This window comes from Thermobia domestica, chromosome 1 (genome assembly GCF_964235325.1).
Source record: "Thermobia domestica chromosome 1, izTheDome1.hap1.1, whole genome shotgun sequence".
NCBI classification, from domain to species: Eukaryota; Metazoa; Arthropoda; class Insecta; order Zygentoma; family Lepismatidae; genus Thermobia; species Thermobia domestica.
In genome coordinates, this window is record NC_137454.1 from 242931863 (window position 1) to 242958317 (window position 26455).

General features: G+C 32.1%; 1 protein-coding gene across 1 annotated transcript in view; it reads left to right on the forward strand.

Annotated features, from left to right (window-relative positions):
- The first annotated feature begins 10654 nt into the window (after nt 1-10654).
- The window catches only part of LOC145679261 (phospholipase B1, membrane-associated-like), a 45657-nt gene continuing 29856 nt past the window's right edge, over nt 10655-26455 (forward strand). The window contains exons 1-2 of the mRNA XM_081749851.1: nt 10655-10729; nt 21371-21602. Coding sequence (XP_081605977.1) covers nt 10655-10729; nt 21371-21602 — 307 coding nt within the window. The remainder of the gene's footprint in view (nt 10730-21370; nt 21603-26455) is intronic.

Below are 26455 nucleotides of genomic sequence, written 5' to 3' on the forward strand. Positions count from 1 at the left end.
CAAAATCAATTAATTATCTGTCGTTTCCAGGTTACTGCTCACAATTTTCCAGTTCATTCTACATACAGTTAACACAAATGAAACCCCACACAGGGATATAAAGAATATGAAAACATAACATAAGAAGAGCTGCCTGGTGTCCCTTATTCCGAATTCCGATATTTTGTGTTTAACAGGTCCTAAATATTGCGCTAATTATTTCGACATACCCTCCAATTTATGATTGAAGAGAAGCTTTTTTTTTTTTTTTTTTTTTTGCGTCTTCACCTTAATCAGAAACACTGCTCTAAAAGAATTACAAATTTAGCCTTTAGCCAGAAATAAAATATATTTACGCTAAATTCAGAACGATAAACGTAAAGTAAATCTCTCTAAAGACTTACGTAGGCTATCCAAAAGTTTAGCAGAAAAAAAGTCCAGTATCAAATTTAAACAAGACACGTGCCTTTATGTGTTTAACGTCACTTCTTGTGCTAGAATAAGTTGTTACGGAATTTTAACCTAAAAATTACTGAAAATTTTTATCAGATAAATGGAAAAGATACAAATCTTTTAGAAGTGTTAGCAGAATACAATTTTGATTTATGTTTTTCGCACGTTATGTGATCTTTGATATCCACTCTTTCCGCATGTGCTACATTAATGTAAGACATTTTACATTTCAATTCATGGTCATTTCTTCCTCGTTTCATAAATGATCATTCCACTGAATATTTCTCCTGAAAAGAACACTTGCGCATGGACATGATGGAAACATGTTATACACCAGACACCAATGTGAAACAAGAACGTTGCCTTTATACCGACAAATAAATTCAATTCACATCACTTCACTTGCAAAGATATGTATAGTGTACCCACTGGACTGGATAAAACGGTTGATTGTAAACTCGTGCCTCAGAAAACGGCAGACAGGACGAAATTAACAGTTCAAATGCGGTTAACATGCAGCGACTGCAAGCAGCAACGCCATTGTTGATTAAAGTTCCAACAACGAAGTAGCTCTGCGCTAATGATTCAAGTATAAAATAACTTGTAGTTACAGCCCATCACCGGAAAAAGACGTTCTTTTCTTTTGAAAGTGATATTCAAGAAATTATTGTCATATTTTTAAAATCCTTTTTTCTTCCTCTGGAAGCTAAATAACCCACAGGACACAAATGGATATGATTTTCAATTTTTTTTTTTTTTTTAAAGTAAAATCATTTGGCTACACAAATCTTCTGAAAACCTTCAGTTTTTAGGCGAGACATACTAGTTCTTGCTGGTTGATTTTTTCAATCTGAAGAACGAAAACCGGGACAAACAGGCGTCCCGAAAGCCTTTTTCCGGGACAGTTAATTCTTTGAAACCCGGAACGTCTGGCAACCCTAATTTAACTATTATTGTATGTTTCTTCTGAACTATTGGACATAAAAGGCTCTGCTCTTCACAGAATACAAATTTAGAAAATTCACTTCCATTAATTCAACATGACCACAAACGGAGAAGGGAGAAAATATTGTCCATGGTAACACAAAGAGGAGTTTGCTAGTAGTATTATATAAAACTCTAGAAGATGGTGTACAGGTCTCCTTTTTGTGGTTTCTATTCTTGTCTACTTGGATTGCAATGTATACCTATATATTACTATACTTCACATAGTTATTAAAGTTATATTGTAACTATTCCTGTACGTTTCAAATCAATAAAGTTCTCTTTTACTATCTATTTTCGTTGTTATTGCCTTGTAAATGAGATCTGTGATCTTATATTACTATTTCTAATGTTATTCATTTGGATGTGCTGTTATTTTTGGCTGTTTTTGGAATAATATAATAAAATAATGCTGTGGTATATCAAAAGATATTTCTAAGGAAAACTACGTATTCAAAATACTCTCTAAATCGTTTCAGCTAAATTACACCGATCTGTCAGAGTGTACAATTAAAATGTGATGTCAATCTAATCAGAAATCAATCTGCAGATACTGAATTTTCCAGTGTTTTCCTTTGCTATATTTTCATAACTAAAAACTATTACACGAAGATCTTTAGTACATACTACAGTTTGAGTTAGTTTTATGCAATTGAGCTATGAAACTAAAACTTTAGACGAAAAGAAAACAGCCATTGAAATAGAACATAGATCGTAACCAAGCTTAAAATTTTAAAACTTATCATTATTTGTAGATTAAAATATTTAATAGTACGTTAAATAGAAACCCATTTCTGGTTCTTTGTATACACATTCTTCTTCTCTATATTCGAAACTTACTAGAGAAAATATTTGGAAGCATTTCTTGACATTGTACTTTCTATTTTTAAAAATCTAACTTTGAGCATTTGACAAGAATTGGAGTTCTTGATTGAGATCGGTCCCTATAATTATAATAGCATTAAAACTACTTAATTAAGGACTACAGTATGTGAAGAATTTCCTAACATTAAAAAACGCCTAGGTTCAAATTAGACCATAAAATGGTTTGCAATACATCAAATTACTCACCTATGTAGTAATGTTCCTCATCAATATTTCCTGCCTTGAAGTGAGACACGGTCACTCATTTGTGAGTTTTCAGAACTACAGTATAAAATGAGCAGTCGATGTCGATATTGAAAAATGTAGAGCAGTATCTGCTATTATATGAGTTCTCTCTTACTGATCTATTGTTGAATCCCGAGGTACACAAAACAGTTTGTGAGTGAAACGAGAACTACGTTGAGTGATTGAATACACACTAGAACATATAAGTGAGTAACAGATTTTCGCCAATTTCAGAATTCTCTAGTCATTTACAACTATCCAATCATTTAATTCACAATGCGAAAATAATTGACCGTTCACAGTCATAGTTATTGAAATATTCTTTATTAAAACAAAATAATAATGAATCTTGCATTGTTAAGATAATTTATACGTATGTAATAAGGCATCTATTAATTGACAAAATTCTTCCATGGTCTTCTGTGTTAAAACCTCCCTAGTAATTAGAGAAAATAAACTTGACCTGTCAACTTTAAATAATAATAATAATAATAATAATAATAATAATAATAATAATAATAATAATAATAATAATAATAATAATAATAATAATAATAATAATAGCTACCATTGAACACTCCATTATGCTGGACAGCACATAATAAGCTGTTTCTAAATTCTAATTTAAGACTAGTTCCAATAATTTTCCTTGTATTTTCCGTAAAGAACCTTTTACTTTAACAGTATAGACTGCAAAAAGTGATACTAGTCACAATAGTAAGCGAAAGAAAGTGCTTCATACTCACCACAATGATTATGAAAACTAGGAACATTTTCGAGAATCACAGTCCTCATTATCAGTTTCTGTAAGGTTAAAAATGGTTTAAAGGCGGTTAATAAAAAGTGAAAAAGGTGAAGTGATAAAAAAAGTAATTTGAAGCAACTACAAAACTTCACATCACAAAATTATAACGTTCTGTGACGTAAAGTTATGTAGTTGCTTCGAATTACCTATCTATTATTTCACCATTTCATGTTTTTCCGGTTTTTAACCATGTTCGTACTTATTGAAGCTCATGGTGAGAACCGTGATCCTCGAAAATGTTCCTAAGTTCGTAGTATTCGTTTGTTTATTATTGTAACATTTTAGTTCGTGTATTCTAACCTATTTTGCCCCCATCCTAAAGATACACATTGAGTTTTGCCCAAAAAGTATCGTGTAGTAAATTTTATGCTATTCCTTGAAGGAAGTCATGATATTATCTTATCTAGTTTGATAATGTATATAGTTTTCCTGCGTCTTACTGCCACAATAAAAATAAAACAGTTCAATTGAGTATGCCTTGATCTACTTTGATAGTAGAATCGATTTTGTACATTGTAATATTTTGGAATGTAATTAAAAAGTAGAAAAATCTAAACTGCAAGAAGGAGAGTAGTCATCAAGCTTCAATTGGTCAACCATTGTAATTGTATTGTGTATTGTTTTATATATATCATACGTTACAAAGTTTCCAGTTAAGGCACAGCATTCATTTCAACAGTAGATACATGATTTTCGTTGTATATTTAACCTTCCAGAAGCTAATTTCTAAATTAGTCACTGTTAAAAGAATGTGCTAATACTGAGGAAACTATATTTGTGAATTTTGCTTTCACTTAAACTTTCTATGTGTCTGTTCTACAGACAATGGAAATGTGATCTGCTGCAAATTGACAGAACAGCGCTCACCAACTAACTAAACTAAGTAGTAAATATTAACCAAAGAAAGAAATAAAAACTTTTATTAACATTTGCTTAGTATATCTATTATAGTTTTAAGAACCTACCTTCTTTACGATATAACAATGTATTTTAATGGGAGAATTTTAACTTATATGTGCAAATGAATATATATGAAATGAATGCGTGCTTGTATATTATGAATTCTAATTCTCAATTTATAAATTTCTCCAGCTCTGTAATTTCTATTTTTGCTTTTCGAACCTAAGAAAGAAAGAATTGAACAACTTATCCTGTTGTATTAGCTTACTGGCTCCGCCTAACGCTATTAGACAAATCGGCTACAACCGCCGTCGAGAGGGTACTTATATAAGACATATTACATTAAGTTTGATTTAAACTACTCGCTGAGTAAAACAATACGTTTATTGTAAAAATTAAGGTGTAACACTTTCGCCAACTATCCACTTTAGCTTCACCAGACACTGTCTGATTTTAGCTTAACAAGACCTAACTTGTCATAATTATATCTTCATTACAACTTTCGATATCTAGGTAAATTTTGTAATTGCTAAAGCCTTCCGAAAGGTCATCTGATAGTGTCTGATGAAGCCAAAATGGATAGTTGTGAAATTTACATTAATAATTTTTAAAATAAATGTATTATTTTGTTCAGTGAGTAGTTTAAATCAAATTTATATATATTAAAAGCAAAGCTTAAACAATGAAAATAATGTACCAGAGGGGAAGTTACCATGATTTTAAGTAAATAATATTATTGAGGATATACAATTATACTATTGTAAACTAAGTGTAACTTCACTTTGACTAACAGAAGGCATTGAACATTCCTTAACTGACATCTTACTTTAAAAAAAAAATGTCATTCACAAAAAAGTTTATGACCTTTCGAAATGCTAAACGCTTTAGTAATTACAATTACCTATATATCGAGAGTTGTAATGAAGATATAATTATGACAAGTTGTGTAATATTAAATAATTTAATTATTGCTTATAACATTATACTAAATACGAAGATTAACAACCACATTTAAATTATTAGCTTCATGCATCTTCCTTAATTGCACGTAATTAATTAAGAGAACTTAACATGCTATTTAAATACATACTTAGCATGCACTACAATACGTAATTGCATACTTGCACCGTTCATCATCTTCTTTTTTTTTTTTCTATAGTCAGAGTAGTAAACAAATAATGCTAAGATTTTCATTAAAAATAAAAACATTAATGACTATTTGCAAGGACATAAGCTCTTACAAAAGTAGTCAAATGATTAAAAAGAAACCGGAAAATATCAGAAGATTAAACTGGAGATTAAAATGTGATTAACACGACCATTGTGTACATTTCGTAAAGAGAATATGTCTGTATCATTAACCTCTATGAGTGAAGCATCCATTTCGACAATTTCTGCTATTGTACTCAAGAGAAAAGGTAAAATATTGCATTTATCGTAGTTTACCGTAGTTTTACTAAATTTTAATTATTATTCATGAAGTTTTAAGCAAAGAATTTGAGCAATTCAGAAAATGAAAATCTCTTAAATAGACAGATAAATGTGAGTACATAATATGAATTTCCTTTCAATTACGTAGCACAATGTTGAAAGATCATTTTTAGTTAACGACACTAAAGCTTCAAATAAAAATTGTTGTTTTTAGTTTACAGTTTAGCATCTCTTTCAGCACCGACACTATATAATACGTGGACCTACAGTTTAGTGTGGGATCCGAATCATATGAGCTCTCATTGAGGATAGATCTCGGGTCTCACGCTCCGAAGGCGAGTATATCAACAATGAGGAAGTTCTATGATAAAAATGCTGAAGAATAAAGTAAGAAATATATAAAAATACTTAAGATGTTTTCTAATTTTAAATTTATAATATACTTATCTAAAGCAATAGTGTTCTAAAGGGATACTATATACATGACAATCACAAGCTATACGAAAGCTAGAAGACTGATAAGAGGTGTGTCATTTGCTCAATTATTAAGACTTTGTCCATCATTCAATGTATTTTGTGAAAATATTTAAAAGTCTCAAGTGAGAGTTTTTAAAGTTCAGGTTCTTATTAGTAAAATAATTTAGGGTTGTATATATGACAAATTTTGGGGCAAACCTTATCTTAGGTCAAATTGAGCCCTATATTTTGTTTTATTATCTTATTTTATTTATTCACTTTTTTATTTATTTTCACATACGGATCGGTAAAGGAAATAGCTATAATGCAACATTTTCGAAAAAGAATGCTTATTTCAAAGTTTAATACTTGTTAGAACAATATCTCCAAGGAAGCCTCCTGCTAGTGTCTTTAAGAAGCTAAGCTATCTGAGCTATAGTCGTCATGGTCATCGTCATGCCTTTTGACGCCACAACAGGTCACAGAGCATATCTAAAAGTTTCTATGCACTACAATCCTCAGTTTAATATTTTGGTCTTGATATAAGATTTAACTTCTTTAACATCATCTTTTCGCTTTAGGCATATTCTTCCTCTCCTTCAATAAATAGAATTATTAATACAATTTGATAAATGGTAACATTTCAGAGACTTGTACCTTTTATAGCGCACAGATGAATTGAATATTTTGACGCCTTATTCCCAAAATTATATTACTTTATTATATTATACCTTTACAATGTATTATCTAAAATGCACAAAGTATTACACGTACGAAACTTTGCTAGATACATTCAGGGCATCTTTCTGGTGGTACCCAATGGTAAAGAATACCGGCACCTTTTTTTCTGAAAAAGCTATTTCTCTAGTCATGTTTATTTATTTATTTATTTATTTATTTATTAAAGAAATGAAGTTTTCAATTTTAGTCGATTTGAAGAAAAGAACAAGAGTATATTATACAAATTAAAAAGATAATATTAATAGATAGCATTATGTGTTAATTTCTTTCACTTCTTAATTTTCCTTCATTTCTTTGACGTTTGCCTTTGCAGCCAATCAGAATGCATAGAATAACGTGTTCGAAGTAAGTACCGGCAGTTTTTGTTAGGAAGAGAGCACTGGATACATTATAGACATTATAATCACTTAAAAATATGTTCTTGTAGTATAAAAGGAACTGCTAATAAGTGGATTAAATATTACTTGCAATTATGGAAGAAATTAAGTTTCGTCTAAAGGTAAAAATGCTAAATAGTTTACCACAAGAATCAGTATTTGGTCCACTTCTTTTTCTAATATATATTAATTATTATACTCACGCTATTTTGGCTTATAAATGTGTTTTATTTTCTGATGACACCAATATTATTACAAGGGACGTTATTAAAATAAGGTTCGTTTGGCAATATTTAAGTAAGGCGAGAACGTTCGTAATTTTGCACATTTGAGCCATAGTCCTTTGAGTATAAAGAATTTGAAATAGCATCGGCAGCGTATGAGTTTTATGGTGCGCGATGAAAAAGTTCAAGAAGATCCAGTGGACCACCTCTTGTGAAATAAGATCTGTAATTCGATTCCTAGCTGCAAGAACTGCGACACTGACAGAAATTCATCAGCAAATCTGTGAGGTGTATGATCAAATGATATGAGTGACAGCAAAATTCGCAAATGACTGAGACTATTTAAGGAAGGGTGGAAGAATGTTCATCATAAGTCACAATCGGGCTCGCCCTCTGTAATCACTAACGATCTTTTGTGTGTAGTAGAGATCAAGGTTCGTGAAAACAGACGATTCGACATTTCCATCCCCTCAGAGAATTTTCCGCAAGCTTCACTTTCTATTCTCTACAAATTTGTGTCGGATGAACTGGACTCTCAGGTGGAAAACTTTTCATCAACGGAAATTATGTTGATGCGCAGAATCTTCTAAAATGTAATATACTCGAAATTTTTACTTAGTTATTTTATTATTATAAAGTAGATCTTACTTTTAAAATGTCCTTCGCACTATTGGAAAATCACGACAAAATATTAAAAATGACCTAAATGTTATATTCACTTGATTAACGAATTGGTTAATTAGCAATAAATTAACTTTAAACAACGATAAAATTACTTTACTAAGATTTTATTATTCTCTTCAAAATAAACATACTCCTTACGTAATGGTAAATAAAAAAGAATTTTTTCTAGTATAACTAAATTTATTGGCGTTAATATTAGTTTTAAATTAAATTAATTATATATTTTATTTAATAAAAAAATAATTAGTCCTTCGTAGGCTAAGAAATAGTGTCACACACAAGCCTTACTTTCAGTCTACTATGTAAAATTCCAGTCATTAATACTGTAAATTGTAAATTGTATTATTTTCTGAGGTTACTCCAGCAAATGCACCAATATCTTTTGCTTAAAACGGAAGGCACTAAAGGTTATGTTTGAATAGTCGCAAAACACTTTCTGCGAACCTATCTTTCAAGGTTAAAAAACTTTGCATCTTCTTTATGTCTGTTTATACAAAATTATCGTGTTTGCTACAATTATTAAACATTTATTCACAGAAAATAATAACGTCATTAGCACAATACTCTATACATTAATAGTTTTAATAGAAAATTTTCACAATACATTAATAGAGAATTTTCAATAAGTTACCTAATTTCTAAAGCAAAGTAAAACATATTCTGTGTTTAAATCGAAGCTTTATAACTTCTTAGTTATTAAATATTATTATTCCGTAAATGAGTTTTATGAAAGCACTACATAAATTTCCTTCTGCATTAATTATGTTTGAAATTTATTGGTATGTGTATATGTGTATAAAAAGTCATTTCTATTAAGGTAATTCTGCATTTACAAGATTTTTAGTCAAAGCATGTATATCTTTTTTGTAATTTTAACATATGTGCGTAGCCGGGAATAATCTCAATTGTATGTAAAACAGGTTAAAAAAATAAAATATAGATCCGATTAGCGGAGAATTACCAAACTCTACAACTCTGGTCCCTCGTTTTCCAAGTAATTGCTCTATCTGTTGACGATTTGAAGAAGTATCCAATAACTGTGAGTACTTCAGAGGATTAATTTCTCGATATGACAACATCATTGTTCTTGACCTGTTATTCTTAATGCATACAATACGTAAATAAATAAATCACAACAAAACAAATTTAGATTCGATTTAAACCACTCACTGAGCAAAACAATACGTTTATTGTAAAAGTTAATAACGTGTAACAGTTTCGCCAACTATCCACTTGGCTTCATCAGACATTCTCTGATGAAGCAAATGGGTAGTTTGCGAAACTATTACACATTATTAATTTTTATAATAAACGTATTGTTTTGCTCAGCGAGTAGTTTAAATCGATTTAAGTCTTCTAACAACAAAGCTTGTATAATGGAGATAGTGTTTGATGAAGCCAAGTGGATAGTTGGCGAAACTGTTACACGTTATTAATTTTTACAATAAACATATTGTTTTGCTGAGCGAGAAGTTTAAATCGGATTTAAGTCTTCTAAAAACAAAGCTTGTACAATGGAGATAGTTTCTGATGAAGCCAAGTGGATAGTTGGCGAAACTGTTACACGTTATTAATTTTTACAATAAACATATTGTTTTGCTGAGCGAGAAGTTTAAATCGGATTTAAGTCTTCTAAAAACAAAGCTTGTACAATGGAGATAGTGTCTGATGAAGCCAAGTGGATAGTTGGCGAAACTGTTACACGTTATTAATTTTTACAATAAACATATTGTTTTGCTGAGCGAGGAGTTTAAATCGGATTTAAGTCTATTGAAAGCAAAGCTTGTACAATGAAAAAAAAATTAGATGTTTCATGTAATATTTGTTGTCGCATATAATCAAGAGACATATTTGTAGTTCGCTAGTAAAAAATGTTTTAACAAACCTTTCTCAGTATCCAATACTATTCTAATATCTTATGTAGGATGGCATATACCAAAAACCAACAAGACAGGTAGCTGTTCTATTGTATCTGAAAATTATTTATTTTTATATATACAAACAACAACGTCGCTAGACTTTGAAACTGTTCAACTTATAGAGAAATAATATACGACGTAATTACGGTAACAATTTTTATTCACGATACATAGTGCATTTTTCTGAAGAAACAAAAGTATTGGTAACCACCATAAATATGTTATTTTACGTACTATGATTGGTTGCGAAAACAATCATAAAAATTTAAACAAATAAAAAAATAATCGGGAACGAACATGTTCATCGCATTATTTTTGAAACACATATAATATTATGTATTCTTGTTTCAGTCTTCAAATCGATTTAAACTTAAAAAGTCATATCATAAATACAAAAATAAACAAATAGCTAGAGAAATTACAATGTTTTATAAACTTCAGAAAAATATGCTGTCAGTACGTACCGTTTCGTAACGCCACAAAAAGCACTTGCTATACACAATAATTTAATGAAATTTTTACATGCGTTTTCTAATTGAAATAATAAATTAAAGCATATCATTGTTTCCTCTATCTCTTTCTCTAGCGGTAATGGAGAGAGTTTCAGCACTGCTGCATTTACTTCTTCTACTCACAGCTACTCAAAAAGTAAATGCATTTAGTACGGTAAGTAAAATACTTTTATAACTTCATGTGAAGCGTACTCGTTTAGTGGTGATCTTTGTTAATTTTATTTAATATCATATTATCTATAACAATGCAACATCAGTAAATAGCACTCTATATTCGACAAAACTTCAAGGAGGTACAGCACATACTGGATCTTGCCATATTAACCACTCATAGTTGGATGATATGCCATTATGCTTAATTTTGATTATGCGTTACAATTATGTTTTATTTGCAAGAAAATAAAAACGTGCTGAAAAATCAGCTACTTGAGAATACTTATAAACAGAGAACTATAACACTAATGCTTAAGTCTCATCTGAAATCTCTGTGATATTTAAAGTGTATATAAATACAAAAATATATTTGATTTATTTACCAACTATATCTCTCATATAATATATTTTAATCTCTTTTTAAAAAGGGACTTTTTTTCCTTTGCAATTGAATTAATTTTTATTCATACTTTCATTCTTTATTTATTTCTACATTATAATTATTATTAGGTTTCTTTAGTTTAACGTCTCACGATTATGCACCAAGGCTAAGCAAGATGGTGATCATAAAATGAATGATAATGATTTACTAAAGAAAGGAAAAGAAAACGGGAAACCCTCAAGAAAACACACTCATACGGTGTTTGTCGACCACTAAGTTAACTTGGCGTGGGTTAGGATCGAACCAAGGATCCCACAATATCTCTAGCTGTTAAGGTAAGTAAAGATACGTGAAAGACAAAATAATGGATAGTTTGCTAGCACCAGATGGCTTGTCCAAGCGTCTAGTGTTAGCAGGTTATTCATTATTCTTTTTATTATTATTATTATTATTATTTAATTTATTATATCTTTCACTTATCCTGACATTCCGTTGATAACGGTTCGTGCAAAAGACTGAAGTATTAGATTAAAGTTGTTTCTTCGAATGTGATGTTTCTCACGAATTGCTGCAATACATCGCCTGAACTCGAGTATGAACTGGAGTAGTAAATCGAGTATGAACTTCGGTAATACTCCAAAGGCTCTTTTCTGAATCAGACATCATTACAAATATTTTTTTCGTAATTATAGGAGTATGAGTATGTGTGTGTCTCTTCTAGGACTGTATGTATCAGCGTCAAGAGAAGACATGATCTGATGGTTCCGTGCTTGTAGCGCCCGTAGACTTAGCGCCCAGTGTTTCTGGCTCACAGAAGGAATTTTATATTGATTTTATCTCACAATCAGGGATGTCCAGTTCATTTTACCACTCTTTCCACAGGTCGTTAATTCCTGTTGTTTTCTTACATCCATGTTCCGTGTACTTAGCGTCCACTAAGTAAAACTGTTATGAAGAGGGAGAGAGAGAGAGACAGAGAGACCAGCCAATAGCACTGATTATGACGCTTCAATGAATCATAACCTCCGGGGGAAAGGGTGAAACGCAGAAACGTAGTTATATATATATATATATATATATTGTGTGTGTGTGTGTGTATGCATGTATGTAACTGTACTCCGTGGTATGCAATGCTCTACAATATTTAAATGTACTATAAACTAAGATTACATATGTAGCTTTTAATGTGAAAACTATGTAAAACAGACGTAATCTAGAATAATGCAATGAGGATAAGGCATACAAATAACGGTGAACATATCCTCACGACTGAAAACCGGGACAAAATGTAAACTGGCGAAACACCGGGATAAGAGTCTTCATGGAGGCCACGGTAGTTCAGTGGTAGAAACACTCACATCTGGTTCATGGGGTCCCTAGTTTGATCACATCTTGCGTCAAATGGGCTTTGTGGTAGTCAGACGCTGCATGCATGGATAAACTCGGGGTTCTCTCGTTTCCTCTCACTTTCTTCATTACACCATTTCATTCATTCTCACAATCACCGTCTCCTCTATCCTACTCCTACCTCCTTAATCGTGGGATGTAAAATCCAAAGATTTCATTTCATTTCAAGAGCTTCCAAACCGGGACTATCCCGGTAAAAACCTGCCATATGGTAACTCTGACTATATAACAACATCGGGTTTGATACTAAAAAAGAAAAAAAGTCATATTATCATATGGTATTACACAGTTTCAGAAAAAAAAATCTAACAAGCTATCCACATTAAGTCTGATACATATTTCACAGCTTTATGCGTAATATAAATCTATATAGTTAAGCAATTGATATCATACACTACAAGCACTGAAAAACAACGTAACGTTCTATAATAAAAAGAACGTTACTTTACGAACCAATAAGTTAATCGCTCTACGAACCTTATTGTACACATTATACCCTAAAGTTACAGCCTTATACAGTAATCAATTCCAATCAGATATTGAACGAGTATGGTGTTTCTTTTAGAATAATCCATCACTAAGCTGAACAAGCGCCTTTGAATGCTAGTCGTCTTCCATTTTACCCTCTTCTTCGGTAATTCATCTCACTGCTCTTGTTCGATGCAGTTGAAACCATGGCCTCATCCTTTTGTAATGTCCATCCACAAGGAAGGATGGACAGGTTCAACCTTTTGGAATTTCAAATTCGAAGCTTCTATCAATTTACTCGTTCGTGTCTCTTTCTGTAATGTTGCTATATGAACGGGTATGTTGCGAGGAAACAAGAGGCTAGCAAAGAAATTGAAATGTAAGATCACCGTAAGATGACAGTCGCATACTCCAGATACTACCTGATGCGTAATGTTGATCAAAATAAATTAGGAATTCTTCAGTTTCTTCTGGTACGATTTGCTGTAAGTAATCCATCACTTCTAACCCTTGTCAGAGAGAAGGAAAACAAATCCGTCCACCTTTCCATAGAAATCGGACTTTCTCATTCTCCCTGTAAAAATTAGCCAATCCCAAGTGCTGCAGTATGTACTTCGTGTTCGTGTGACTTGTCTGGAACGCTTTGGCTTACGACTTCCCTCACTAGCCACGTCTGGTTGTGAGTTTAATTTACATATTCCTATATATGTTTGTTTTACCCCTCCTCGCTGGTCTAGTGGCAAGAACGCAAGCCTTTGGCGTATGAGGTTCAAGATTCGATTCCTGGTAGGAGAGCATTGAATGACCAAAGTCGTTCGGATTCCACTATAATCAGTAAATTAAAGTCTTCTTTAGCCTACCTGGCAAAATCATGGGACATAAAACTAAATACAAACCTATTTATTTATTTATTTATTTATTTATTATTTTTATTAATTATTATTATTATTATTATTATTATTATTATTATTATTATTATTATTATTATTATTATTATTATTATTATTATTATTATTATTATTATTATTATTATTATTTTTGCAAAAGGAAGGTTTTATTATGAAGTAAAACACTATTCAGAAGTATAATATTGAAATTTGCAATAAGAAAACTTATTTCTGCGTAACAAAATTTAAAAATTAATTAGTCACAGGTAATTGTTTTACAATTCTCCATGTCTTTTTAGGTACTTTTCACTACACTAATTAGCACTTTGATAAGTCGTGATGAAATGTAAACATAGTTTCGTTGCAATTCTCCATGTCCAGTAGGCATTTTTGACGTACTGTTGTTAGCGCTTTTGATATTTCGAGATCAAAGGTTTGAAGGGGTCTGTGCCCCACCCAGCCATTTTTCCCAGGAAAATACGAAACACATATTCCATCATTTAACGTTTATAATATCTGTGCACAATTTCATTCACTCCGGCTAACTTCTTCTTGTCTTTCGGACCTCAAATTTCTCCAAATTTTGGGTGGAGGCTTTTACCCCTTAAAACAGTTTTCCCCAGAAAAGAAAAACACGTATTCGTTTATTTCATGTGTAATATCTACCTGCCAAATTTTATCAAAATCGGAGTGTTACACTTCGAAAATGTTACATGTCAGTGCATTCATGTAGCTTGCATTTGCGGCAGAAAGTTCTTGTTTTGTGCTCCCTCTTTGCTGGAGAGAATTTCTTAGACTGTTCCTCTTCAGTATGCAGGGAAGCTTCCATTCTCCGTGATTTTTTCTCAACGTTGGCGAACTGCTAACCAGACGAAATGAAGAATTTACAGCATTTCAAACTTTTTTAATGTCTGTTTCTCGTTTGAAATTACGCTTTGATGACACAATACCATAAGTGTTGAGTCCACTTACATAAGTTATGTAAAATACTGTCATAGGCCATTTTGTTCATTGTTTTGTAATCTAACAGATAGCCAAATGATTGTTAGTGTGAACGTGTGATTTTCTTGTGTTGTAATATATGATAACTTTGAGTTTTTCCTCCGCTCTAGAAGTGACCACTTCAGGATAGTTGTGCATTGTGTTTTGCAATGGGTGATCTTACTGGGTATATATTGTCAAAAGAGACAGCGCACCCAAAAAATGAGAAATTGTTCGTCTACAGTCACATTATATGTAAGAATAAAATTATATTGCAGAGTGTGTGAAGAATCTGCAACTTCACAAATTAGGAACAGTTCATCATCAGGTATTCTAATAGCGCCGATGTTGTCATCAAAACATAAGGCAGCCCATGTAGGATCGCTTTTCTCCGGAGTTTTGCTTTTTGCATTAGCACGTGCTTTTGCATTAGCTATAGGGTGCTACGCTTCAAACTTCTAACCAATCCTCTGAATAAGAAAACTACTCAACGTCTCATTTCAATATTGGTACCTGAACAAGAAACTTCAGTTGCATTTGTATAAAAATCTGCTAATATCTTATCGTCTGTCGGGAATCAATTTCTTCATTGTTTATTGATTTACCAAAAATATTCCTCCTCTACCATCAATAGTGATGTGTATTGTTAGTGATCTGTTTGTCTACCACGTGCAATGATCAAAACACACTAACAATAAACAAAACTTTACATACAATCAGTGGCAAAGCCAGGATTTCTATTCGGGGGAGGGGGAGGGTCAGTGTCCTACTCCGGAAAACTTTTTTGCTAATGTGGAGACTGAAAGCGCAAATTTAGATTTTATTCTAGCAACTTTTTAAAATTTTGGTTCTTGGGAGTTCATATCCCGGGAAACTCCCCCTGGATACGCAACTGCATACAATGGAAAAATTAATACAGTTTGATAGACAAAAGCAACTATTATGTTTCTGACAATGGACTTATATAAGTGAATAAATAAAGAAAAGCTGCTACTAAAATAAGAAAAATTGCAAATAATTAAATCAATCAAACTAAATAATAACACATAAAGTTGCAATATGTTATATCTGACTTCATTGGGACAGTTAGAAGATTATCAGAACGTTCACTCCGCTACGAGCCACAATCTCAATCTATTCTGAATCTATCCTCATATTTCTTCATTAAGGCTCGAGTTTAATGGACCCACTCGGTACCCAATGCTATAAATTTTAAAAACTATCACGGAAATGAAAAAAAAAATACTTAAATAACATAATACAAGAACACAACCAGGGAAATGTCATAGAATCTCAATACTTACTAAGCCTTAGTAATTATTAAAGAAAGTATGCGTACGAGTGCAATGGACCCACCTGGTAGTCCTAGGCAGTGGCGGCGGTTGACGTTAAAAGTGGGGAGGCAAGACATGATCTGAATACAGTATTTGTATGTCAATGTTACTTTTCCTGGTTGCTTGTAACACTTTGTTAGACTAAAGGCTGTATAACTATTAGGAGGCTGTTATATAGACTAAAGGCTGTATAACTGTATAACTATCTTTTTCAGTTAAAATACCGTATATCTTGTTTCATATTTTGTTACGTAAATTGACAAGAGCAACACAAGATACTAACTCTTTGTACTCTTATACAACGAAGGTGTAAGAAGAGATCTGATTCCTTGCTCATGAAATAAAAAAAAAAAAAAATCATAAAATCACGCATCTTAAAGTTCTGTCTGGAAAATTGTGATCAGATTAGGGACCTATTTAATAACAAATTTGCAAAACAAATAAATAGAAAGGATAATATTAATCAAATAATCATAGTAATGGATAATAAGGCTTGTTCTGCAAAAGTTATATTGAAACTGGAAATTAATGAACAACTTATATTTTTAATTCCACGCATGTTATTATATGTGTTATTACTCTTAGAAAGACAGTGAATACTACAAGCATATGCTACGACATTCAAAGAAATACTTTTGCAGCTTCCCGAAACATGTTCGTTGCCATTAGATACAGTTTTCATTTTCTTGGAATACATCAAAACTCAACAATACTTAGTCACTCCACATTCCAGTTATACAAAATAATCCTAAAACCTAGAATTATGTTGAATTTACTAAATTTAATTGTATAACAAAACTATATGTACACCCCTAAACTCGTATATTACACTGCAAAATTATATATTCCTTACTGAGCTCCTTCGTGGCTAAGCGGTTAACGTACGCACCTTTGACGTGGGAGACCTGGGTTCAATTCCCGGAGGGAGCTCACGTGGTTCGGACTCTACGTTAATCATTAAGTTCACGTCTCATATAGCTTCGCTGCTGAACAGGATGTTAAACTGAAAGAAATCAAATCAAAAAATTCCTTACTATAAGAAAGAAGAAAAGAACTGTCAATTTTTCAAGAAAAGAACTGTTTTAGGAACTGTCGATTTTTGTGCAATTAAAGAATAACTTGTGAAGGACTTCTTTTCTTGCGAAATGATATCTCAATTAGATCCAGAGCGGCTTACTAACATATCGAGCCCTTGTAAGATGAAATGAAAGTACTCTCGAATTGTCTCGCTCCAACAGCTTAATTTTTGGGCCATTTTTAGTGGCATTTTTAAAACGCAATTTCTGTAGCTTTCTTAACTTCACGGAAAGATAACCAATATGTACTCATGGAACGGCAAATATTTTATGGCACCATTTGTATTCTATGGACCAATAATACATAGAAAACTTTATATTTCCAAATGAAACTATATACATTAATGGGTCATTTCAAAAAGTGGAGGGGCAACTGCCCCCCTTTGCCCCCTAATCGCCGGCCGTGGTCCTAGGGTTAAAAGTGTATCCTTGTATGGATATTTAGATAGAAGAAATACTAGTTCTTGCCGAATTTCTTTAATTACTTACGATATGTTCCATTATTTTTAAACTAGGGTTTAAAATGTGATTGATTGCCTTTAGGGCGGCTTATAACACTTGACACATGTTCATTAGAACGTTTTATTTTCATTTGATATAAAGAATTACCCAGCAAATTTTGGCATTTGAATTTTTTGACACCCTGTATTTACGATAGGAAATGAAGTTATGCAATGTGCATAAATAATCGCTGTTTTCTATGCAGTAGTATTTGCATTAAGATGCGTGTAATTATTATTATTTAAAACTATATAAATTTTAAAATAACGCTGGCACATGAATTCACATCCATATATGAAAATCTCATAGGTGATATGGTAATGCTCTTAAGTCGTAATTAAATTATACGTAATTACAGATGTACATGAAAAGTCAGAGTGTTAGAGCTGACGGTGATGAACAGAAGAGGAAGAAAAGAACACATTTCTTTCAACTTGCCTAAGGGGTTTTAAAAGTGACATGACAATTGTGCAGGAAGTTTTAAAACCCCTTAGGCAGGATCTTTCAAGTGAAAAATTTTTGTTCTTTAGTCGTCAAAAGAGAGGGGATGGGATAGATGATTTGAGTACGAAACTACATTTATACATATAAACTAGTTCTCTCTTTGGTCAACCCTAGCACACTGATAAGCATCAAATATTTTCTGGGCGCTAAGTACACGATATTATATGTGGGCGCTAAATCTACGGGCGCTAAGTGCACTCCACGGATCTGATAGTTAGCAGCGGTTTTTTTTTTTTTTTTTTAACCTCTTCACGGATGAAAAGTATGTCGTTTGTTACCAACGGTAATTGATAGTTCTGATCGAACAGATTGTTCATATACTTATGAACTGTATAGATTAACTTCTTCACGGATATGACATCAAATGATGCCATATATTTATAGGGAAAATAATCCGAATTTTTTCACGAAGAAGAGTGTGAACAGAAGGTAAGTAAAAATAATATTCTGAAGCACTTGTTTTTACTTACCTTCAGTTCGCACTCTTCTTCGTGAGAAAAAAATTCGGATTATTTTCCCGATAAATATGTGGCATCATTTGATGTCATATCCGTGAAGAAGTTAATCTATACAGTTCATAAATATATGAACAATCTGTTCGATCAGAACTATCAATTATCGTTGGTAACGAACGACATACTTTCCATCGTCATGAAAGTTTGTTTCTATCAATTTTCTCGTAAACTACGCATCAGCATTTACTCTTAAACATGTCATTTTGTTAAGCTCGGTGTGATATCAACTGACATATGTCTTATCTTTGGAAAATGTTTTAGCCAAATACAAATTAAAATTTACTGTGTGTACGTACTGTCGTCTTGCTAATGTCATAATGAGGAACTTCATTAGAGTATACTTCGTATCAGTTTCACCTTAAAAGGTCGCATAGTTCTAGTTCAGTATCAATTTTTAGGTTTTCAACATAATTCGTTTCTCTCAATTCGGCAACTACGCATGAGCTTTAACACTGTCGCATATTTTTTTGTTTCTCTCAGTGAGATTTGTCAAATGCTAATAGTGTTGAAGACGTACGCATGTCATATTCATTATAAAAGAAAGTAAACAGAGTTAAATAACACTTCTGTCAAATCAATGTACGAAACTAGGAATAAGATATTCCTTCATAACTAATGTATATACCTCCTGTACGAATGGTTCCAGGTTCTATTCCTGGTGGGGATGCTTGTCTGGGATACAAACTTGAGTAGTCTTTCGGATTCAATTTTAATTAGTGGGTCACATCTCATATAGCCTGGGTGCTGAAAAACTATACAGGGGTGTTAAACAATAACCAACAAACAAAAATAAGAATAAGAAAAGTAAAAAAAAGTCTTTTTTCTGTGTGATATTCAAATTTTGCAATTTTTCTCTTAGTAGAAGTGAAAGTTGTTTCATCAATCTAGTTATCGATTTTTGCACTAAAATCCAGATATTGAAATAATATCTTACAAAAGCATTCAAAATACTCATCGATCTAGCGACCGGTTGGAAGATTGACCTCGTAAACTTCTAAAACAGAGATAACCGAACTTTCCTTACTTCGGAGAACTTTAAGAAGATTGATTGCTTCTAATTATTCTATATACATTTTGTTTCTTTAGCATTATAATGCTCCCAATATTCGTATGTTGTATTAATATCTTAGAAATAATTGCTGAAAATTAATAACATATAAATTTATGTAATTCTTGAAAGTGGTTATTATGTAATTTCTACATATTTAGTTGTATTTTGAAGCGACATAAGAACAATATGGTGATGTTTGAATATTTTCTCTTTTATTTACTTTTCGTATATATTTCTGCCAATTATTTATCTGTTATAGGTAACTTATATAGATATAAGCACAAAAATATGTTATATACTTCGTATTCTTTCTTAAAATATTGCGATATTCTGCATGTAAAAAATAACATTTGCAATATGGTGGAAAACAATTTTGGACACCGAAGGTAGGTAGTTGCTACTATTGAAGAGTGAGTAAAACACATGATGCAATTTTCCAAGTAGATACTTATCTCTCACTTAGTTCAATTATCTGAGGTAGGACCTGAGACTAAATATGTAATAAACTATGTAGAATAAATTTTATTCGCACCAACTAATAATAATAATAATAATATGTAGTGGCGTAGGAGGAACAGGACAAGGCAGGGCCGGCTCTACCATTTGTGCAATACATCCATTTGTGCAATGCATCCAGGGGCGGCAAGTTTCGAAGGGCAGCAAAATCTTTCATAACTGTATTATTTAAAATAAATATTTCTTGTTGGAGACAGACTTCATGAAGATGGTTGTAAAATTTACTAAGCTGGTTTTCTATTTGAATACTACATTCATAAATCATGTTTAGGTCACATTAGTTTAAGGCCACATGGACAGTACTCCAGCGCTGAATCGCTTGATTGTCAAATACAAAAACTCAATTCTCGAACAGTAGCGAACACCTGTTCCATTTAGTTAGTTATCACAGTTTTGATATGAAAACTAGTCTTGTCTTTGTTACAATCACGTTCCTCATCATTGAAGGTAGAAACAAGGTTTTTTTTTTTTTTTTTTTTAAATATAACAGATGTAGAGAGAAAATCTATAAATAAAGATAAAAGAGCTAGTTACACTGGAATTGTAAACTGATATATATTGAGATAAAAGTTTAATATTAAATTGTATAAAAAGGATTACCATCTTTCCTCTGCAAGTGTGTTTGCTATATCTTTAACTAATATAATAGACTATTATTTAAAGAAAACAAATAGACACAACGAGATTGTATTTGTAGTGTTTAGGGCTTTCCGAGTGGATGTACTTTTTCCTTTCCCTTCGTTGTTCATGATGAAGTAGCCTATTTAAAATCGTGGCGTTTAAGATTTTTCTTTCTGTAGGAAGGAGAGGCAGAAAATTATGCCATTGTTCGGGGCGGCAAATTGCCTAGAGGCGGCCATGGGACAAGGAGTAATCGAAACATTATTTTACTGAAGTGAATTAAAGAAGAACTACGGTAATTAACATATTGTTTTTTGATGCTAACGTCGCTAGTATATCTACTATGTACGAATATTATTAGACTGCCGCATTTTCAGTAATGTTATTATTTCTTTTCAGGTACACAGATATAGAGAAAATAGACTGCAGAATCGTATTCCTGAATCTTTTCCTTTTCCCTGTAAAGTCATAAAATCGCCCGAAGTACCTACCAGTGTTCATCGACTTCGTCCTAGTGACATCAGTGTAATTGGAGGTATAGGTGACAGTATTATGGCTGGAATTGGAGCGCTTGGGACTATTTTCCCATTTTCAAATTTTTATGAGTACACTGGATTGTCATTTGCTGTTGGTAAGTTGCTTCGCTTATATTATTATTTCCGTTTTAAGGTGGTGGTTACTGACATATGATCAATTATATTGTTTTGTAAATGTATGTTAAAGATAACAATTTATAGCACTCTTGGTTGAGCTAGTAGTTAGCAAACGAGCCTTTGGGATATGGTTCGAAAGCATTGACACTTGAACGCATTACTGTGGTTCGGAACTGTAGGTTCACATTTCATATACCCTTGGTGCTGGAAAGAAACGGTCTTCAATATACAAACAAACAGTATAATTTTAAGGGTATGGCCAGATTAGGGCTAGGGGAATCTAATTTTGGTCCTAGCTATGCTACTGAAAAACTGAAATCTTTAAGTTTTACACAGTTATGCCAGCTAGGCTAAAGGAGATGGTGATGGGTGAGAAATGAATGAAATTGTTGAATGAAGAAAGTGGAGGAAATGGGAGAACCCCGAGAAAACCCACACAAACGGTGTTTATCCACCACAAACCTCACTTGGCGCGAGCTGGGATGGAACCAAAAATCAATGCACCAAAGGCAGCTAAATATATATACCGTATTTACTCGCGTAATTTTCGCACTTTTTTAGACGAAAAAAGTTGTTTTGAAACAAGGGTGCGTAAATTATGCGGGAAAAAAATTAGCCACATCAGTGAAGATCATCTATTTTTTTCCTCAGTCAAAATAACACGAAAATACCGGTACACATTTTCTTTGTAGCAAGAATTGACAACAAACAACGAATTCTAAATTTGTAGAAAAATAACATTAAAAAATTGATTAAGAAGTTTCTTACCTTAGAAATCACTGTCAAATCCTCGCGTGCGCAAATTACGCGAGGAAAATAAAATATACAGAAAATGCCCTTCAAAATTGGGATGCGAAAATTATGCGCGGGCGAAAATTACGCGCGTATTTACGGTCTATATATATATATATATATATATATATATATATATATATATATATGGATCGCGACAGACAACAGATCATTTTTATTTTCTGGCATTTTCTTCTTTTTACTTGTATCCTGAGGACAAGATTCGTCTCAAAATCTTGATACTGTTACTTAACCTTAACATAGGTTCCTCGAGGCTATATAATTAAGCATACACGTCGTTGTCGCGGGAGATCTGTGTTAAATTTCCGGTGGAGAAGATTATGTGATTTGGATCTCATTTCAGGCTGTTGGTCCACGTTTCATATAGCCTTGATGTTAAAGGGGGCGTTAAAATTCAAATCAAGAAACAAACCAACCAGCTTGAACATCCACACATTACATCACTCTTGAAGTTAGTGTTCAGTCATTCAGTCCACATGGACTGAGGACATACAGAAAAAGAAGATACTTTTGCTTCATCATTTTATAGTGTTTTCGTCTTCAGGGCATACATTGAATGACGTAAATCTAGGATTTCTTCAAGAGAAAGCTAAACATGTCCGTTTTTCATTTTGTCCATGTAAAGTACTATCAAGTATTCAGTGTATACCTAAGCGTCAAGGGGGGGGGGGCTATAGCCCCTCTAGACCCCCTTTGATTCGCCACTGAATATATATATATATATACGGTACGGTGTACCGACACCTTTTTAATGAGAACGGAATATTTTCTCTTCTGTCTTAAAAACGGGGTAGACAAGAAACTTCGAAAATACCGAATAGTAAATATATAGTTTTATTGAAAATCGTAGTTTTTATTGTTTTCCTTTTCCTTTCTCTTTCTTAGGAAAAAATTGCGAATCTTTGTTCCTTTTTTGAAGTCAGTTAATTGTATTCAGGAACTAGAAATATTTAGACCTGTTTCTTCTCTCGCTGGCACGTCCTTGCATCTCCCTTTCTTCATTACTTTTTTTTTTATCACGGTAACATAAACCATAAGGCTCTGAACCGACTAGGTTTTTTTTTTTTTTTTTTTTTTTCGAAAACACTGACCTCCCACAACGAAATAATTCCAACAAATTTTGTCAGTCGCTGAAGTTCGACTAAACTGAAAGCTAGTACAAAAATTCTGTTGGGACTCCACCTCTGTGCATTTTCCGCAGAGAAGCCTTTGCTCAGTTCCTATGTTAATACATTCAATTATTTTTTTTATTCATTATTAGGAAGAGAATTAAGTGAAAATATCCCCTAGATTTTTTTCCCGCAAGGTTCATCCATTAATTTAGTAGAAGTTTGTAGAACATTTTGGTAGCATGATTAATATTCTGGAGAACATTATGGGAACAATTTACTATGAGTGTTGTTATTGAAATTCAGTATTTGTGGAACTCTTGATTCTTTTTGAAAAGGAGCAATAGCAGCTTACTTTCTCCCGTTTACAAAAAGAGAAAAAAGCAAAAATACAAATCACTAAGAAATATTGATTATCATTACGTTTATTGTATTGTAAAATTAAGGTGTAAGAATCAGACATTTTTAAAGCACTTTTATTTATATGTACCTAAGAGTTTTTACTTACAAGACTGCATTCATATGCTACTGGATATTATTATTATTATTATTATTATTATTATTATTATTATTATTATTATTATTAATATTATTATTGCCCTGAAAGGTATGCAACCTTTTAACCATTATGAAGCTGAGGTCCAGCATGCCGGCACCTTTATTTTTAGAAATAAAACACTGTATATATATATCTATATCTATATCTATCTATCTATCTATCTATCTATATCTATATATATATATATATATATATATATATATATATATATATATATATATATATATATATATATATATATATATATATATATATATATATACTGTATATAATTGTTTCTTCATGTTAATAACAAAAATTGAAATATACAAAAAATATATACATACATCACTGCATGCACTTTACTTAACTATATCGAACAACATAAGTAGGCAACTTTTTTTTTTTTTTTTTTTCACAAACTGCTAATAAATCGAATGGAACACTATTCGCTTTCGTTACACTGTATAAAGTTTGTGACTTGCTTCATAAAATCTCAGAAACAGTTATAACTTCATTTCATAGCATTTTGAAAATAGTGAAAGCTTACTTTCCAAAATTTTAAAAACGGATATACACTAGTTTCACGTTATTTGTTAACATTCATACCAAACCTCGTATAGCATATGTAGAAAATAATTTAATGTGAAAGGATTTCTTCAGAGGCCAGAGCAAGATTATTTATATTGCTGGACGTTGAATTATGTGACTAGAGTACGGAAATAATATAAGCATGTGAAACAGACGTAAGATATTTAGATTGTGTCACCAAGGAAAAAAAACGATGAATTTAGAATTGCTATTACCCTAGTTTGCTTTATCTTTTTCTTAATGATTGTGGTTCGACCACAGTCTGTCTGAAGAAAAAAGTACACACTCACACAGGTACTTTAGGAGATGTAAATGTCACCTCTGTCTCATCCTATAAAGGAGTTTATGTCCTCATTGATACTACGCTCATTTTAAAGGGACATCGCACAACTCAAACGTCATGAAAAGACTTAGCGAGTAATAATCACTCAAACACCTTCAAATATCACATACCATATTGCATTGAACTTATTATCCAAATCATGTAATCCTCTTATTAGTTAATGGTACTATTTGGGCAATAAATTTGTCAGACATGCTTAGAGGAAATTATATCAGTGCTCAATGTTTTCTGGACATTGTACGCTACAACAGTTAGTATTTTGCTCATCTTATACACACTGAATATCAAACCTACTTCCTTGTAATATAATTTATATTTTCTTCCTACACCTTTTACTCCATATCTAATGAAGATTTTAGCGAAAGTGCTTCGTTAGTATTGCGTGATGATGTAACTATTTTCTTGTCAGTAGTTTGTTCTTCATACTCACTTTGGGATATTTTCAATTCTTCTTGTTTATACATTTACATAAGAACTTTATAATTGGATCAAAGAAATCACGAAAGACAGTTTCTTGTTGGTATATGGCTCTTCGACACGGAAAACCTGGGTTGTTTTTTCTCGGTGAAAGCTCATATGTTTGTATCTCATGTAAACCACTAGGTCCATATCTCATATAACCTCAGTACTCAAAGTGGATGTTAATCTCCAAATTAACCATTCAAATCCCAAATATTTGTATGCGAAGTCCGTGCTCACTGGCAATCGAACCCGAAACCACACAAACAGATATCATGAGCGTCTTACAGGGCATTTCTTAAATTATTGTATCAGATTTGACCATATCCGTTGTAGATTATGTACATTTAGTTGATAAATTAATAGTAATTTCTTATTCTTTATTAATGATACCTTTATACCATCAATAGGTTCTTTTATGTGGTGTTTTTAGCATTTCATATGCTCTCATCTAAAATATAAAACTTAATAAAGGTAGCTCGGAGTTTTCTGTTCCTTCACTATACTTTAGTATGTTAAAACAAACTTTCATCAAGCTTATACTGAAAATGGTGTGTGTTTTGATAACTGCTAAAATAAACAGAATGCCAAGTTATGTCAAAATACGAGTTATTGTATTGTAATCACATGTAATGTAATTAAAGCTGCAATATGACATCCTAAATAAGCAGTCTGCCGGCCAGATGGTGATCAGTACTTAATTTCGTGGCATTTATGCAACACTTTTCGATTAAGCTTGTAAAGACCGAAAAGTAAAATTAAGTTTACTATTAACAAAAGTTGGTAACAAATGATTAATTTATTAAATTTAACTCTAATCTATGGCAAGAAATTCCTCGGTAGGACTTTCTAATATAATTCTTCTGTAAGTGAAGACGTATTACGTTAACGAACTTCAGCGCTCTGATAGTCTTCGAGCTTTGGTTTTGAATATAATGATACCCCAAATACGTATGGCGAATGAAAACGAATACTTGT